The sequence below is a fragment of the Lepidochelys olivacea genome, assembly GCF_965140295.1.
Source record: "Lepidochelys olivacea isolate rLepOli2 genome assembly, chromosome: 11".
NCBI classification, from domain to species: Eukaryota; Metazoa; Chordata; order Testudines; family Cheloniidae; genus Lepidochelys; species Lepidochelys olivacea.
The window spans coordinates 11,511,845-11,531,476 of record NC_140421.1 but is presented as its reverse complement, the minus strand read 5'-3'; the positions used below and the strand labels follow the sequence as shown (position 1 = coordinate 11,531,476).

The following is a 19,632-nucleotide window of genomic DNA, read 5'->3' as shown; positions in this document are numbered from 1 at the left end:
GAGGTCCAGCTCACTCACCTGGGATGTGGGGAACGGGGGCCAGGTTGCAGTTCCTCCTCCAAATTAGGGACTTGAATCTGGGGTCTCCCTCATTCCAGGTGAGTGCCCAAACCACTAGGTTGTTGAGTATTCTGGCATGGGGCTTTCAGGGGTTTTTGTTGGGTTGTTTGTTTCCAAAAAATTTCGAAAGGTCTAGTTTTCATTCCAGTGCAGAGTGAAAATAAATGTTGAAACCTTGAACTTTTTTACAAAATGGAATTCTTGTTTTCTGGTCAGCTCTAGTGACATTTCACCCCCACAAGGATAACAGTGAAAGTGATGTGATGCATTTGCTCCAAAAATGGCCCAGAGTCATGAATCTTTTGATGTATCTTACCTGATTTTCAAAGTTGGAACAATTCTCAAAACTGTGTGAGTTTCATGTGTGTTCAGGTTTTGTTGCAAACATTTTGGACAGGTCTAGTGACATTATCTGTTAGTGCCTGGATGCACTAAACCAATGCACGGACAGCTAGCACAATAAGCTTCAATGGAAAACCAAAGAGAAATCATATGCATATTATACCTTTTAGCGGTTTCATTTGAGTTCAGGATCGTATGTCTATCAGTTTCTGCAAATGCATGTTAACTGGCCTTGGGGAGAGAAACACATTCACCTTTATTTGTGTAAACTACTGTAGTAAAGCTTAAGTGTGTTGGGGCGGCTACTCAGGGGAGATCCATTTTGAACAAGTCTGTTTTCTTGGAAGTACATTCATATGTAAGTAAACACAAACAGCAGCATATTTCTGGGTACCCTTTTCACTTAGTTCTAATTCTGTTTCCAGATCACAGTTGTGGAGGGAAAAGGAAATAGTAAATTATGGTACAATGGGAACCTGTTTGAAGTCTTCAACAAAAGGAGTCTTACGTTCTGCATGTTTGTGTATGCAAAGGCTTGAACATCACATAAAAATGAAGTATTGGTTTGAAGTTAGCCTGCCCCAGGGACCTTATTGGTGTATTAAACACTAAAATTGGAGGGCAATATAAAAGTATGCTTGACCTTCCCTCCCCATTCCAAAACACTAGGTTCTTCCTCTGGAAGCTGGTAATCATGCTAGGGGAGATTTCAGTATTCCTGAAGGGAATGTGTTTTGGCAAAGTGCTTTAGCCTCCAATGCAGACAGATGAATAAAGGATAACCTAAATCCCTATGGAATAAACTGGTGAGAAACAAAAAAGACAAATGGAGGGAGCATCTGCAAATTCTCTTCATAGTCAGGGCTAAAGTATGTCATGCAGTCTGTAGTAGAGAGTAATTTTTGTAGGTATGGTAAAATGAATCACTGAATACTTAGCAGAGCTACCCAGATAATGTCATAAAAAGAAAAGGAGTACTTGTGGCACCTTAGAGACTAACCAATTTATTTGAGCATAAGCTTTCGTGAGCTACAGCTCACTTCGTCGGATGCATACTGTGGAAACACATCCAATGAATGCATCCGACGAAGTGAGCTGTAGCTCACGAAAGCTTATGCTCAAATAAATTGGTTAGTCTCTAAGGTGCCACAAGTACTCCTTTTCTTTTTGCGAATACAGACTAACACGGCTGTTACTCTGAAACCAGATAATGTCATGTGACTATACCCAAAAAATGCTTAGATTAGATTAGATCATCTGTTTTATGTAGCACAGGGGAATTAGATCTGCAGTGCATGTCCTGTAGTGGACATCGGGCGGTGTTGTGCTCCCTCTCTATTCATGGGTTCAAGGAAATTCTTCTTGCATCATTTTGTTTTTATTTGGGTTTTCTCCTGGTGGGAACAATTATCAGCGGGATGGAGCATTCTCAAGGCAATCAGATTTAGGATTAGTCTAAATTTGTCTACTAATTTGCTTCACAGCCAAGCCCTTTTGACAAGGAATGTTTGTCTTATCTCTGGCTCTTGCACATTTTGTCCTGAGTTTTGTAAGCTATGCAGTCCAAGAGGATTGCAGCTGTCTGTTCAAGTCTTGGTTGGAGAGGTCACTAATGTAGTTGTGTCCTGACCCATTGATGTTTTTGGAGATCGTCTCCAGAGCCTCGACTTGGCTGTGGAAGCAGGTTGAGAGCCAGTGCAGAGTGCAATAGTGATGTACTCATGGCAGCCCATCCCATTGAAGAGGCAGGCTGCCACGTTCCACAGAATTAGAGCCTCTATGTTGTTTCCAACTACGGTGCAAGATACTGAATTATAGTATCCCACTCTGGAGGTGGATCACTGTGGCCAGTTCCTCCCCTTGCAGAAGGGGGCAAAATCTCATAGCAAGCTAAAGGTGGAAGAAAGCATTTTTTGTCACTTTTTGTCCACACTTAGTCTTGTGTCCAACATAACCCCATGGCTTCACACAACTTTGATGAACCATGGTAAATGCCTCTGAAAGGGCAGAAGTTCTTCAAAGTGATTTCCCTTTGCTTATCTCAGTTTGGTTTGAACCAGCTGTTCTTTATCCAGGTGCTGGTCTCTTGTAGGCACTGCAACATCTTTGTGATGAAGGTGTTTATGAGAAATACAGCGGGGAGTCACTAGCATTTGTTGGCAGCACAGTCCATGGTGTCTCAGCACCTTTCCACAAAATCTCAGGTGGATTTTGAAGAGGAGAGAGGTTAGATCTCTGTGGTATTGCCAGACACAATGATTTGTAGTGAAAAGAAGCAGCTAGGTAACACCACTCTTGGAGTTTTGTGATTGGACCCATGTACTCTATCAATGTCATACCCTGTGCTGTGTTGTATAATGTTGCTGATAGGGTGAGTGATAGGAGCATTGAGATCTGTCCTCTATCCATTGCTATGAGGAGGTTGTCCAGTAGTGCTAATAAGATGGAGAAGAAGGATGGTCTTGTACTTAAGCCACTGGACTGGGACTCAGGAGGTCTGGATTCAAGGTCTTTCTGTCTGAAGCTGGACAAGTCACTTTATCTCTCTCTGCCTTGGTTCCCCATCTATAAATTGGGAATGACAATAGTTCCTTTCTCACTCCCTTTGTCTGTCTTATTTATTTAGATAGTAAACTCTTCTGAGTAGGGCTTGGCCATTACTGTGTGTTTGTGCAGTGCCTAGCCCAAAGGGGTCCTGATCTCTGTAGATAACTATAGGTATTACCATAATAGAAATAATAAATTATAATAATACCATCAGTGCCTTGGAAAAAGTACCCTGAAATGGCAGATTGGACCTGTAAAGAGTCCCACTGCAGATTCTTGTTTACATGAAGGCAGTTTTACACCAGTCTAGCTGTATAAAGAGGTCTAAAAGTGGATGTAAATTGAATTTTTGCCCTCTTTAAGGCCCCTTTATGCTACCAGAGGATCAGGCCCTGAATCTTTAACAATGAAGAAGGGCAATAAGCCATTCTGGAGGTTAAGGTCAAAATTGCATCTGGTTTCTGATATTTTGGGGTTTAATTAGAGGTCTGCTGTATAATGATGACTCCTAGTGGAATGGTGTTTTAAGTGTTGCCAAGAAATGAGTACAGATAACCTAAATTATGAAGTCTCTTTATCTCCTTGCTAGATACTCTCATGGTGAGTGCATCTGAAAATTCTTTATCCCCATTAAAAGTTATAACCCTTTACATTCCATTTTGAGGAAAACTCTTTTTTTTTTTATTGGTGAACTCAAAATTATAAAAATCAAAAAAGTAAAAGGTGCTTTATAAGTTAAACCAGTCAAAGCACAAAAGTAATGAGTATTCAACGAAGAGAAAATTGTCCCTGTTTCAATCAAAGAACTGAATATTTAGCACTAATACGGAACTAATATAATTTGATCAAACTATCCATTTTTCCTTTACACTGTCATCCCTCTGCAGCACTAGGGGATGTCACAGATCTGGCTGGGTGCCTCTTTCCAGCCACCCACAAGACTGATGTGAGGGGAATCAAAGCCTCTGAGTCCCTGGATACACAGGTGTTTTACGCTTCCAGAACCTGAATGGAATCCAGCCAGTGCCTGAATCTTGGGGTCCCTAAGCACACTCTCTGGGTGCAGAACTTCTGTCTCACACCTCCTTCTGAGAGCTGAAACCCACTGTCCAGCTGCCTGGCCCCCCTGGGCACAGTGCTAAGCCTTCAGATTCCCCCATACTTAAACACTTACTTTCCCAGAACTCCACTATGAAGGTTTCACTTTCCCTGGAGGCATGCAATATTTATGAAGATCACAGTCAGACACTGTTCCCAGAGACTAGCACATTATTGCTCTTTTACTTAATTATATAAAGCACAGGAGTGTACTTCTCATCAGAAAACACTAAACCCATGTCCCTGCCTTAGTTTCCTTGTCACTCCAGGGCATTCTTTGGGCTGGGGTCAGAGCCCCTTGGATTGTCCAGAGTCGTCCTCCTTCAGTGTGTGACATGTGAGCTGCAAAATGGAGCCTTCTTCCCCCTTGGTCAGCTTTGCCCTTGAGCAGCCTAACCCTTTCCCTTGGGAGTTCTTGGGGCCATATAGGCTCAGGAGCAGGCAGTGTCCCTGCCTGATGCAGAACCCTACATGCTGGGTTGCTCAGTATTGCCAACCCCAAGTGTTCAAAAATCATGAGTAAGGCTCACCAAAAATCACGAGAGTGGCTCTAAAATCATGAGATTATGTAAAAACAATAGATTTGGTGTTCTTTTTATTTACCGTCCACTTTTTGAGCCTTTAGGGTACCTTGGGATCACATTTTGAAGCTTTCTCCACAGCCACAAGGACTAGAAAGTTACTTTTTTTCTTTAAGAATGAAGGCTGAAATCATCATATATCCACTTGACTCTAGGAGCTGGGGCTTTAAGGAAAACAATAATTATCATGAGACTTATGACAAAATTGTGAGAGCTGGCAACACTGGTTGCTTCTCTCTCTTTTTGAGCTAGAGACAAAAATAGCCAAAGTCGTTCCTCTCTGCCCCCATTCCTGTGTGGTGAGAGAGACAAGTTTTCAAGTGTACAGAGAGCTCTTCTTCTCTCTCTCATCCACCTTGTCTCTCTAATATCTTGGGACCGACACAGCTACAATAATGCTTCATGTAAATGGTGGTGTCCGTTACCTGTCAAGTTACTGTAAACTGTGTAATTTACCCACGGGTAAGTGGGTGTACATTGGTGTAATTTATACTCTGAGGGGAGCAGAATGGTGGTGGCAGTTTACAGAGAGAAAGCAACCCACAGAAACAAGCAACGTAAAGTATTTGTGATTGTCCCTTTGGTCCAGTATTGCCGTGGTTGACTTAGGCATAGTTCTGTGATATCTTTAAAAAAAAAAATGTTATAGTGGTTATGTAACAGTTGCGTGAGAGCCGTGAGCTTGGGTTGGGAGCTGTAAAATGCGGAATCGAAAGGAAGAAATAGGGGGGGAAGAGTGTGTTTTACCTTGCATCATCTTGTACCCTGATGCTGAATGATGGGTCTCGAAGTTAAGGCACTGGCTTAGGACTCAGTAGATAGAGGGTCAATTTTTCTCTCTGCCACTGACCTCTTGTGTGAACTTAGACAAGTGACTCTGTGCCTACGTTTCCCACCTATAAAATGGGAATGATGATCCCCCACTTTGTCCGTCTTGTCTATTTAGATTATAAGATCTACAGGGTGCGGACAGTGTCTTACTATGTGTTTATACAGCACCTCACACATACTCGCCTGTTGTACCAATGTATATCTTACATAGACATCTGCATCGCCACAGAATGTCTTTTTCCACCTATTCCCTTTCACCTCCCCCAGCACTTATTCTCTTTTCCTGATGTTACCAATCAACCTTTGGCCATTAATTCATCCAGATCATCATCATCATTATCTTGTAGATTTTACTTTTAAGAGCAGTCCTGAGAGGATTACTCCAGCACAAGATATTCTGCATTCTTTCAGGTTTTCTGAAGAATTTATCATAATTCTTTTTAATAAGCAATTTTAAAACAAAAGTGTCAGCATCTTTCCGTCTCAGAAAAGCATTTATCTACTTAACTTCTGAGTTAACCATTACATTTAATTTTGAAAGAGACAGGAAAAATGAGAGGCTTCTTTGTGTCATTAACCAGAGCAGCACCCAAATGGCACATAGAATCGTAGGACTGGAAGGGAGGTCATCTAGTCCAGGCCCCTGCACTTGCGGCAGGACTAAGTATTATCTAGACCATCCTTGACAGGTGTTTGTCTAACTCGCTCTTAACCCGCTCTTAAAAAGCTCCAATGATGGAGATGCCAGAACCTCCCTAGGCAATTTATTCCAGTGCTTAACCCCCCTGACAGTTACAAAGTTATTCCTAATGACCAACCTAAATCGCCTTTGCTGCAATTTAAGCCCATTGCTTCTTATCCTATCCTCAGAGGTTAACAAGAACAATTTTTCTTCCTCCTCCTTGTAACAACCTTTTATTTACTTGAAAACTGCTATCATGTCCCCTCTCAGTCTTCTCTTCTCCAGACTAAGAAAACACAGTTTTTTTCAATCTTCCCTCGTAGGTCATGTTTTCTAGACCTTTCATCATTTTTGTTCTTCTTCTCTGGACTTTCTCCAATTCATCCATGTCTTTCCTGAAATGTGGCACCCAGAACTGGACACAATACTCCAGTTGAGGCCTAATCAGCGTGGAGTAAAGTGGAAGAATTATTTCTCGTGTCTTGCTTACAACGCTCCTTCTAATACATCCCAGAATGATGTTTCCTTTTTTTGCAACAGTGTTACACTGTTGACTCATATTTAGCTTGTGATCCACTATGAACCCCAGATCCCTTTCCACAGTACTCCTTCCTAGGCAAAAAGAAAAGGAGTACTTGTGGCACCTTAGAGACTAACTTCCTAGGCAGTCATTTCCCATTTTGTAGGTGTGCAACTGATTGCTCCTTTAGGAGTACTTTGCATTTATCCTTACTGAATTTCATCCTATTTACTTCAGACCATTTCTCCAGTTTGTCCAAATCATTTTGAATTTTAATCCTATCATCCAAAGCCATCATGCAGGCTTTATTTATGCAACTAAGAGCTGAAGGAGTGAGCCCCTAATTGAGAAACAGTTGCTCCATGCTTAAGGTTGAAGTTTAAAAAGCCTATTATATAAGCCTGTTTGCACACATCCTATCCCAACCCATGGTAGAATTTTTTCAGGGAAGTTTTTTAAAAAATCAGAAGAGGATATTTAAACTCTGCATGTTGAAAGAAAATCTCTGTTGTTGAAACTTTACAATTTTTCATTACTGGTGGGGGATGCTACTTATAGGCCTGATTCAATGTCCATTGAATTGAATGGGAGGCTTTCTACTGAGTTCAGTGTACGTTGAATCAAGCCTTATTGCTTCTTTGTAGCTTGGCCTACAAATCTAGGCAGGAAGGATGGTCTTGTGATTAGGGTGCTAGATTGGAACTCAAGAGACCCTAGTTCAATTCCCTCCTCTGTTACAGACTTCTTGTGTGACCCTGGGCAGGTTAATTATTCCCTCTGTGCCCAGTTCCCCATCTGTAAAACTCCTCACAATGCCACTCTGAGATAAAATCATAATTCTTTTTACTTGCCTTCTGGTTTTTGAGCCTTTTAGGTACACACTTTTCAAACTTTTCAAGTTTTTTCTCTGCAACCATATAAACTTGCTTCTTTAGTGGCATGACTCCAGGAGCAGGAGCTTTAAGGAAGCACAAAACATTCTGAGACTGTCAATAAAATTGTGAGAGTTACCAACACTAACTTTAATAAACAATCTATCAAATGTATAGCATAGATCTAACTAGCTGTAACAATTACAAAACAAAAGAGGTCAAAATTGAGGATGAGTGGGCTCTGTGGATCAGGTGGGGAAATAACAATTAATGAGGGAGTAGGTAGCAGAATTAATTTGTTTGATCTAATGTATTTTTGCATGTGTGTCCCCATTTGCAGATAAACCTGATCCCCCAGCCGGAAAACCCTGTGCCTCGGACATACAAAGTTCTTCCCTCACTCTCTCTTGGTATGGCTCTTCTTACGATGGCGGAAGCGCTGTGCAGTCCTACACTGTGGAAACCTGGAACTCAGTGGATAACAAATGGACAGATCTTACTACTTGCCGTAGCACTTCTTACAATGTCAAGTCCCTGCTGGCTGACAGGGAGTACAAATTCCGGGTGCGAGCTGCTAACGTGTATGGCATAAGTGAGCCCAGCCAAGAATCAGAACTGGTAAAAGTAGGAGAGAAACAAGAAGGTTAGTCCTTACTGAGAAAAATGATTAAACTCTATTAGATAATGGCCCAGGATTTTTCAAGGTAGGTACAGCCAATTGCCAATATACATTTGCATACTGGTGATTTATGAGTGTCAATTCCTGAACTATATGACTGCTCATGCTTGATGTGAGGCATTTTTATGCTTCCATTGAATATCTGAGCAGATCAATTTTTGTGTCTTCCTAACTTGGAAAATCTGGGCCAATATTTTTCTGTCTGTTTTATGAATGCAATGAATTTTGTGTCAACTGCATTTGTTTATGTATGTTTATCTATATTTGTTAGCAAAAAGAAAAGGAGTACTTGTGGCACCTAGAGACGAACCAATTTATTCGTCTCTAAGGTGCCACAAGTACTCCTTTTCTTTTTGCGAATACAGACTAACACGGCTGTTACTCTGCAACCATTTGTTAACAAGTTTCTGTAGCTCAGGATACTTGTAGTGAGATATGGAACATTTCACCCAAGAGTTATGGGTTCAGATTTAATTCTATTTGAGAATGCTGGTTAGTGACTTTTGGAAAATGAATCGGTGGCCTCTGTCTACTTTGTAATGGAAACATCACCAAAAACATCACCACAATTAACACCAGCTGGTACATTTGTTGGCAGCCTCAGTGGAGAAGCTAAGGGCAAGGAAGCTAGATTAACCTCTCATACCTAGAGACTTCAGATCCAAAGCGTGTTAGTGAGTCAGCGTGGGAGATTTTGTGCCACAGTTGCCCATGAGGTGCCTGATCAGCAGCCAGAAGACTTCAGTCTCCAGCGCTGTGCTGTCAAACTGGCACCTTATATGAGTAGCCAATTTTTTAAAGAATTTTTGAGCCAGTTACCATTCTAGAATATTTTATTCCTGTTTTATGTGCTCTTGGGGATATTTTCCGCCACCATTCAACTTTTTTCCCTTGACCATTTATCAGCAGAGAAGTTTCAAAGAGAAGAACTGAAGCATCCTGACACTTACACTGAACAAGAGCCATATGTTCAAAAAACAGAAAAACTCAGAAACAAGCATTGTATGCACACACATAGTGTACAATATGGAGGACCTCTTTTAGGTGCTTGCAGGGCACTGAAAAGTCCAGAATTGGAAAATAAAGGAGAACAAATTATTTTTCCGTATTTCCTACTGCCTGTTTTTGGGATTTGGATTATGTGTTTCACTTCTCTCTTCCTGTTTTGAAGTACATTATATATGCAGTGCTTTGTGTTCTTACCTGGTTCAAATAAAGTCAGAGAGAGTTTGTAATATTATCTTTTAGTGAGAGATGGGGTCAAAATAACAGCACAGTGGTGCAGCACTGTAAGACCTTCCACAGCTTTTTGGCAAATATTTCCATGCAGAAGTAATTTGTTCTCTTGCTTGAGCAGCTAAATTGGCGCTATATGCATGTATTTACTTTCTCTCATTATTTAAAAGAAAATCTGAAAGGTTGATATAAATCAAGGATCAATTTTCTCTCCAAGGGAAGAATGTAGTAAGAGTGACCATAAATTTGTGTGAAAGCTGGACAGTGCTGGCTGTTGATAACAAAAATTCCCTGTGTTGGAATGCCTCCTCTCTTTGCTTGCTGGAAGAACACACTTAGGTTTGGAAACTGTCAGACTGTTCCTTTGCTTTTGTATTTCCAAAAGTTATCGCTGGTTGTGATGGGTGGAAACAACGTATTTTTTTTAATTGAAGAGAGAAGATTTTGTTATGTCTTTACAATCCCTAGCACAATGGGGCTGGAGCACCTAGCAGGTACTGCAATACAAATAACAAATGATAACAATAAGATGGGTTGAGTAAAGAACCCACTGTACAAAGATAACTCCTTGTATCAGGGAGACAGTGTAGATTAGTGATTTCAGCAGGAGACTGGAAGCCAGGACTCCAGGGTTCTGTATGTGACGCTACAACTGACTTGCACAAATTACTTAAGGCCTAATTTTCAGTAATACTGAACCCAAACAATTCCAATGGAAGTCAGTGGGAAATGCGGGTGTTCAACACACCTGAAAATCAGGACTTCTTACATTCTCATCACTGTAAATTCCTGGCCAAGTAACTAAGGCTATGCCTTCATTGCCCAAAAAGATGTGTGTCGGAGGTTTACATGAGATAATTAACATTCATTAGTTATCTCACTGTAGAATACTAGAGGAGACAAGATACTGATAGTTTTTACTGCATTGTAACTAGGGTGTGGCAAATACTATACCATCCACCTAGTTGATCTTGCCTGGATGTGTTCCGGTAAAAACTACAGAGCCTTGTCTCCACTAGGATTTTAGAGTGAGATGGCTAATGCACATTAATAATCTCACTGTAAAAACACAGCTTTTTGGGTATGAAGACATAGCTTTAGCCTCAGTTTGCCCATCTCTAAAAAGAGGCATAATGCCTCCCTCACAGAGATGTTGAGGTCCCATGGTGTTGGTGAAGCACTTGGAGATCCTCCAATGGAAAGTGCTTTAGCAGTGCAAAGTATTATTATTATGAGAGTGAAATGAGCAGGTTGCCATATATTCACCATCAGTCCAGAATCAACATTGTTAAAGTAATATAATAAGTCATAAAGAAGCAAAGTATGCATGGCCAGCTTTGGTGTTCAGTTGGTAACACTGGTTTCCAGCTGAAGAAGACATTAGCTTAGCTTCACTGAGTTCAACCATGGGGGAGATGTACCTTTTTACTAATTTAGGACTTCCACCCGTGGACCACAAGTCTTATTTGTCCAAGTCTTTGATGCAGTGATGTGCATGTTGCGTATACAGCAAGTCTAGCCTTGGGACATTTGGCAGACGCAGTTATTGGCAAAGAGGACGGGATCTGCTCCTTCATGCAGCCCTTAAAAGGGGAGGAAAATGTGACCTGCTCAATGTAATTGTGATTTCCATAGCAGAAAATCTGAGCACAGCTCCCACAGAGTGGGGGAGGGCAATCTTCCCTTGCTTCCCTGCTACAGTGGCAGAGTGCAGACCAGTCTGTCTCTGCTGCAGGTATGTAAATATCACAAACACAGCAGGGAGAGGGGGTGATGGGGTTTCTGTTGATTGGCTAAGTCCACTCAACTTGTCTGGCTACCAGTTTGCAGACTCATCACCATCTATTGGGTGTTGAGGGGGTCAAATTCATCTCTATTGTCACATAAAGATGTCTATGTAACATAACTGTATAATCTTATTACTGTGTACCTTGCCCTCCTTCCTTCGCCCATCCCTACTATTTTATTACCAGGCACTGAGTCTAGCTTTAATTGTAAAGAACCTAGAATGTATTGGGGCTCTGTATAAATAGTGTAAATCCATTGGCACAAAGAGGTTAAGTCACATGGTTAGGAGTGCACAAACTCAGTGGCAGAGTCAGATAATCAGGTCCAGCAGTTTGGAGGGGGAGCTGCCTTGGTAGTTGTGAAACATTGCAACTCACTGATCCTCAGGCCACTGAGAACCAGCATAGTCCTCAGGAGCAATTTGAAGCAGTAACTTAGAGCAGCTCTAAATTTTGCTGACTCTAACACCCGCCCTCCAACCCCAACAGCCATTATGGCTGTCATGGATTGCTGAAGCACCTCAGCTTTATGGCTCCACCCCGTTTTCCTTGATCACCCCCACTGCAAAATAGAGAATGACACAGGGCCAGTTATGCTGACTCATCACCACTGGAGGATTCCCCCACGTGAGAATCTTCAGCTGACTTCAGTTGTGTTACTTTATTTGTAAGGATTTGTGCCTGCAAACAGTTGCACATTTGGAATTGAGGTTTTATTGAAACAGTTGGGCCTAAATGACTAGGCAATTCATTTCAGATAAGCACCAATAAATGTGGGTGCTTATCTGAACTATCCAAAGCTCTAGGTTTGCAAAATTGGCAGGACAGCTTCAAAGAACAGCCTTTCTCAGAGGTTTTTGCTTTGTTTTTTTACACTTTCAGGTTTGGATGTGAGAGTAAGAAATGTATTTTCCCTATACACAGGCATTGTACAGTTAGGAGCTTTATGGGCTTAATAATTTTAATTGTTTTATTTTTCCCTTCCTCTGAAGCATTCTGATGGCAGCCTATTAAATAATCCAGTGATCCGATTCCTTACATTTTATGTGCCTAGTAGACATATAAACCAGCTGCTTTCTCTTCAAAGGATATTCTACACTGATGACAACAGAAGTGCCTGGCTTCTGCTACCAGATTTAAATTTAGTACATTGAGATTGAACAGATTTTTACTTTATATTTAGTATGCAAACCCTGTTAGCTGGCTGCCTTTTGGTCCCTAACCATCACATTAACTGTTTACCCAAAAGATCTTAATTCAAGGACTAAGATAGCCTTCTCTAAGCATATACATCCTATGCAGACAGGAGTTAATCATCTCAATTTATCTTTCTTCTCTCCCCCCGCCCCCACGCTTTTTTATAGAACCTAAAGATGAAGCTGAGCTATCCGATGATGGTAAGAAGTTCATAATTTCATCAGAGAAAATGAATCTCTACATCTTTAATACATGTAGTATGATTTTTTTTTAATAACAGTTCTTAATCCTCACTTATAGAAGAGAAAGAAACAGAGGTCGACTATCGGACAGTTACTATAAATACAGAACAAAAAGTTGCGGAGTTCTACAATATTGAAGAAAGATTGGGATCGTAAGTAGACCATTAGGTTTCTTGTTTCAGCCCTTGGAATGCTGTGTTCCTAAGGCTATAAAGAGCTAGGAGGATGCATTCTTAAACATGTATGATATGGGACGTTACCTTCTTAGCCTTCTAGCTGGGCTGCTTGTGTGCAGTAAAAAAATAGATTCTAAAGGAGTCTGGTTTTATCTCCATAAAAGCTCTTCATTCCCGTTAATTGACACTTCAAAATAGGCATCACATGTGCTTCTGGTGAGGAGAATGAAGCCCATAAATGCTAGATGATTCGTTTTTTATTCTCTGCTCTGAAATCTATCTGGAAGGCAGAAACCCACTGTGCACTTACAGCTCCATTATATCCATTGGTGCCAATGAGATGAAACCCTACTCCCTGGTGGTAGGGTAGATTCTCTGTTGACAGTGGTCGTAATCCCCAAAGCAAAAGCATTAATAGTATTGCTCATTAAAGGTCAATGATTAAGTTGGCTGTGTGTGTCAGTACTCAGGCTTGTGGGTGTCCAAATCGTATGACAGGGCATACTTTGAAGGACTTGTTTTGCTGTTGGCAATCAAGGCCGTAAGGTTCTACCTCAGTATATTCTTCTCTGTAACAAAACTAGCCATCTCTTGTTGTGTTTTCCACTTGTAAGGGTTATGGTTAAGGTGGAATTGTAAGTAAGCTCACATTAGCAATTGTAGCCTGAAGTAATGCTGGAGCCCGTAGAACAGAGGTTTTCAAACTGTGAGACATGCCCCACTGGGGGGGCATGGAGGAACATTCGTGGGGGACGAGTGGCGATGCCAGGCGATGCAGGACCTGGGCCAGCCCCCACTTCGGGCAGGGAGAGAGCACAACCTCTGCCCCGCTGCCCTAGAAGTCTATTCTTTCTATACATGTATGTGTAACTGTAATGGATGCTAATGGGAGTAATGTGCATCAGAGGGTGAAGACTCTCTCTAATTAGGGAGCATTGAACTGCCACAGGATTTTAGATACATTAGTGTGTATAGGTGTTTAGCTTGTAGTATCAGTGTCTACAGGCACAGGTGCTTATTTTTTTTATTGTGACTGGTGATACACACCAGTCTAGCTAAGGTCAGAATTGAGCCTTCTGGGCAGATCCTCAGCTCTTTCAGATCAGCATAGCTCCCTTGACTTTAACAGAGCCACAGCCATATACACTATGTGAAGATCTCGCCTTTTGAATGTAATGTTCGTCAAGATGATTTTGCAAATTAGTATGCCCAGTTCAGTCTTGAACAGCACTTGGACTAATGGTGTGATCATGTATTTTCAGTGCAAGATTTGAGTTAACCACTCTGAAAAAGTTTTTAGTTAAGTTTTGTTTTTAGTCTTATTAGGCCATAAAATATTAAAACCATTTCATGGAAATAGTTATATATTTTCAGGGGGAAATTTGGACAAGTCTTTAAACTTGTTGAGAAGAAAACTGGAAAAGTTTGGGCAGGAAAATTTTTCAAAGCATATTCAGCTAAGGATAAAGAAAATATAAGGCAGGAAATCGGCATCATGAACTGTCTACATCATCCAAAACTTGTCCAGTGTGTAGATGCCTTTGAAGAAAAAGCCAACATCGTCATGGTCTTGGAAATGTGAGTATAACCCTTAAGAGCACATTTTAGTTTATTGGTGCCCAGCATGTGAAGATTTCCTGATACCCTGACAGATCATTAAAAATAACTTGTCCTTTTTGTATAAAATATTATCTAGTGATGAGTGACTCTTAAAAAAGGCCAGATTTTTTGTTCTGGTCACATAAATTATCCAAATTTTGTCTAAGTGTTTATCAAAGATGTTTAAGCATCTTTGGCCAAATTATTCCTAATGTATCTCCATTGATTTCAACACAATCTGGCTAAAAATTTTGTGAGCACAGTCATGAGATTTCTGTTGCATCCTGTATCTGGTTCAGTTGGTAATATTGAAGGAAGGGTACTTTTCTGGTGTTTCTTCTCTCTGCTTCCAGATGGAATGTGGAAACATAGAGGAATGTGAAAATCAAAAATAACAATTGGAGAGAAAAATTTAACCAAGTATTTCAGAATCTTCAGGTCCAGATTGGTTCTAAAAATGAGAAAAGGGTTGGGGATGAGATTGTTACTATTTATTTGGTTTGGCAATCTCTAAACATGCATTAGATAAAGTACTACCAATTCTTTATTTAAATACTGGTCAGTCATTTTTCATGGATGATGGAATGGCTGTGGAGAATAAATCAATAAATTATAGACAAGAAAGATGTGATTCAGAATGCAAACACCAAAGCCAAATTCTAACAGAATAGTTGAACTTTTATGAAAAATTCTACTCAGCACATTTATAGTCATGTCTGTTAGAGGAGCAAAAAAATGAACTACAGTATTCAACCATTGTTAGAAGGAAAATTTATTTTTTGTCGAAGGTGAGGTCCTCTGTCTGCACCCTTAAGAGAGCCTTGTGGGTCTCCTTGGCAGAGAAGATACAAAACTTGTTTATTTAACTTGTCGCAACCATCACAGTAGTACCTATAGAAAAATCTAGACAGATGATAAATAGAGACACAATTCTAAAGTGAGTTTAATGTATGCAGACAAGATCGTATAGGTCTTCCTGGCTGTCTAGCACCCAGACTGGCTCAAAACAACCTGAGCTGCCTCTAATGTCACTTCCTAACTCATGGCCCAGACTTAGCAATTAAAGAAGGGACTGATGATGCCTATTTAGTTTCCTTAACTTCCACCCCACGACTCTCAATCCCTGCATCAAAGCTACCATCCTTCACTCCACGGACAGCTAATCAGGACCACATTCAAAGACCATCTATGCTGATTCCTGGTTGTTGAACAAAGCAATGGTGCCCCATCTTCCCACCCTCACCAGGCCTATATACACTGTTCACTTTGTGCTCCCAGCCCACACCATCACTGAAAGTGGTAGACAAGCAACATAAGAATCACAGTACAGAGCAACATGATGGTGTTATAACTATGTGATAGCTATTTAATCTATCTTGCCATCAGCCACCATAGTTAGTATGTAGATCATAGTACATATTCTTTCACTTTTGCAGAAGACAGGGCTCAGAAGGTGTCCCTGTGCTGGAACTTCTTTCGAGACGGGAATCTGTATAATACAATGCAGCTTGGAATGGAATGTTCAGACTCCACAAGCAATGGGAGCATGCATGACCAAAATGACCGTTGCATAGTTTATCGGTGCACCTGTTTAATGTGAACGCCATATTTGTAGCAGCAGCAGCAGGAAAGAAAATCAACTCTTGATCTCTGTTGATGTTTTTCCCAAAAGGATAGGTCAATTGCTGTGGTCCAGCACAGCTGCTTCCCAGTGTGGTGCGTAAAAAGGGAAAGCAAGGAAATTTTATTGCTGGCTTGATCTTCCTAGCAAAATACAGCTTGCTTTAAGCAAAGAGACCGTACCTCTACTTGTCTTAGTTACTGCATGTTCAGACCATGTGAAAGCTATTGTTTGCACAAGCATATTTCAGAGATTGAATCCTTGTTATGCAACATGGGTGCTTAAATATAAGATGGTGCATTTATTTTTGGATTTAAAACTTGAGCAAGTTAGTGATGGTTGGAGGAGAAAAAGTCCGACTTAGTTTGGAATTGGGAGCTGGCAGGCCTCATGGAAAACAGAGGCAAATGTATAAAGGGTTCTGGATAGCCTGTGTCTCTACACAACATTAATTTTCCCCTCCACCAAACCACCTGCTATTTTAAAAGATAAGATGCATTTAAATACCACAGAGTTTAGTTATTGTAGTCTGTGTTTAGGCATGATTTTAGGTTTTAAGCTAGTTTATTATTTTCCACATCAGAGTTTACGAGCCAGAGTTTTAGAAGATCTCAACAGCCAAGCAGTTCCTATTGTTCTCATTGGGGTATAAAAATGTAGCCAGATTTTCAAAAGGGTTCATCTCCCATTTGTCCACTCCAACGAAGTGGCCAGATTTTCAACGGTGCTCAGCATTTAGCAGCTCCCATTGTTCTCTATAGGAGCTGCTACATATTGAGCACTTTTGGAACCTTAATTGCAGTGGCTTGATGGGAGATAACCTATAAACACACAAAGGTCCATTGCCAGTCCCAGAGTCTCATTCCAGGCAATTTTCCTCAGCCCACCCTGGGCTACTGCTCCCAGGGGATTTTCCACTTTGCTTCTCTATCACTCCTCCATCAGAGCATCCTGCAGGATTCTTCCTTGCCCGTTTTGCTGAGTACCACCTCCCAGCACTTTCTCCCTGGAGACCCTTTTTCCCCAGCAGGTTCCTACTGCTACCTCTCCCAGGGGACTCCCTGCTACTCCTGATCCCCCTTGCTTACTGAAAACCTGGATCTTCATAGCCCCAGGTGCTGCCATGACCTCTTAATTGGCCAAACTGGGAGCACCTGTTCTACCACAAGGGCGCTGGACCTGTTTCATTTCAAGGGGGTCACCCTGAGACATGAGCTCTTCTAAAAAATCTGATCAAGTGTAGAGCCAAATTCTGTTTTTGTATGCCATTCCCATTGATATTGTACATCCAAGAAGATAGTTTGTTTCTATATGAATATGATTGAAGACTGAAAGCCATTTACATTGAATTTAGAAATAATAGTGACAATCTGACCCACTTGCCATACAGCCAGAATCCAGCCACTTGAAACCAACCAGACTGGAAGAACTTACCGTGTGTGTGTGTGTGTCTTGTGTTTGCAGAGACTTTATATATTAGGTCTCTGAGTCGATCCCCCAAAATTCCAGTGCAGGATTGTTCCCTATAATAAAATGTCTAGTGCTTTATACCCTCTTGTTTTACATGTCTCCAAAGATTTCCATTAGAAGCTTTGTCCATTATCTTATCCTCACTACCAGGAGGATTGGTTTTTCCTGATATTCAGCCTAATTTTTTCCTTTTAATTTCTTCCCAAAGTGTCTGGTTATTTCCCTTTGTACCATGCTGAATAATTCCTATCTCTCCTTGGTGTATACCCTATGCAAATAATTTGGGTGGTTTAAACCTCCATAGTTACCATCGCTTTCCTTAGCCAAGATATAGCTATTATGTTCTTTTGATTGGTTCTCATAAATCAATTCCTCCAGCTCCTTAAATCATTTTGGTTGCTTTTCTCTGAAAACCTTCCAATTTGTCAACAGTTTGTTACCTGGCTTGGAGATCCAGTGACAAGCAAATCTCAGGCAATTTGATTTCCAATATAGAAGTAATCCTGTCTCTGTAGACATTCCGGTGTCCTGTGAATTGCTGTGAAAGTTGAGGAGTAAGTGCCTTCAGATTCTTTCACTTGCCCCATAAAGCAAATTTATGTTTGCATAGACTGTAATAAACCTGAGATTATTAAAGTGCAAATGAATCCCCATTCATTTGGTATGAATGAATTGTCACAAATCAGCAAGCCTATGCATTTGGCTTGGGTATATGTCAAAATGTAGTGAATATAAGATTTCACACAAGGAAGGTCCAAAATAGATTCTTTAAATGACCATAGTGTCTCTCTGGGCACAATCTTAAAATAACAGGTGGCTAAAGACTGCAATTGCTGTGAGATACATCCAGAAGAATATGCTTCTCGAAAGCCTGAGCCAAAGCCTGTTGAAATCAATGGAAAGACTCCCACTGACTTGATCAGCCCTTAGATGATTATACTATTGTTCTAAATGCATGAAGAAAAAACATATTCCCTCTGCCAATGCATGGTACCTGAGTTACACTTGATCAATCCACCACCTCAAAGAACCTTTAAAAACACATCCAGAAAAAGAAACAACTCTGCTTTTCTAGTATAATATAAACTGCAGGAAATAAATGAAACACCAAGAATCTAGGAAATGCAAGCACAGTTTATCTTAATGACATTATCAGAATAGCCAGAGGAATGAGGGCCGAGAACAGCATGCACGTACATCGACATGTAACACGCCTAAAAGGATATACTAGAGATAATGGCATAGACTCTTCAAAGGCAGAGCCAAGAAGAATGGCATTTATAGTACAAAAAAAGAATTGTTCAGATTAGTCATTAGGTCTGTTTTAAGCAGTCACTGAAGTATATTTCACTTGAAGGTTTTTGTCCTTTCTTTTTAATTTATAAGGTCCTTTGTTGGGAATCCTCTTTTAACTCAAATAACATGGTTGTCTCTGACAAGAAGCTGCCTGCGTTCTCCTCTGCATTTCTTGTAAAGTACAAGGATTATATTTATTTTGGAACTGCAAAGTGCTCAAAGCACATACTTTCTGAGAACAGATGCTTTCATAAACATCTCTGCACTGGTTGCTAACATATTGAACTCATAAACTATTAGAACCAAGAAACTTCAATTTCAGATATGTTTATCTGAAACTCTAGCCATTGTTTTAGCCTTACATAGTAATCCATGTAATTATTTGAGTTTGTCAAGCATATGCTGTCCTTATTGTTTCCATGTTTAATTCTCCAATACCTTTTAGTAGAAAACTGCAGTAGCTACTCTAATTATATATTTTCTGAAACCTTATAGTTAAAGCAACAAAAGGAGTACAGAGCTCCAGATGTTTCTATTTCAATTTAATACATGAGGGACATAGAATTTCTTACCATGTATCTGACAATTTATAAACATTGAAAGGCTGCTTTTCAATTATGTTTTCCTTCTGTAACTGAAATGTGCAATTACATTTGGCAGTGAGTGTAAATGTTGCCAAATATTAAGCCATATAAAGAGTTTGCCATATTTCATTTAGAAGAGATTTACAAGTGCCAGGGTGCTTTTTCACCATTCCCTCCCTTGTTCATGTGTCACCCACAGCATAAATACAAAG

The 19,632-nt window shown here is 40.5% G+C and overlaps 1 protein-coding gene across 6 annotated transcripts in view; it reads left to right on the top strand.

Annotated features, from left to right (window-relative positions):
* The window catches only part of MYLK (myosin light chain kinase), a 325,099-nt gene that overhangs the window by 274,346 nt on the left and 31,121 nt on the right, over window positions 1-19,632 (top strand). For all 6 annotated transcript variants that reach the window (XM_084643345.1, XM_084643346.1, XM_084643344.1 and 3 more), the window contains 4 exons: window positions 7,874-8,176; window positions 12,600-12,632; window positions 12,733-12,826; window positions 14,225-14,428. In XM_084643345.1, coding sequence (XP_084499471.1) covers window positions 7,874-8,176; window positions 12,600-12,632; window positions 12,733-12,826; window positions 14,225-14,428 — 634 coding nt within the window. The remainder of the gene's footprint in view (window positions 1-7,873; window positions 8,177-12,599; window positions 12,633-12,732; window positions 12,827-14,224; window positions 14,429-19,632) is intronic.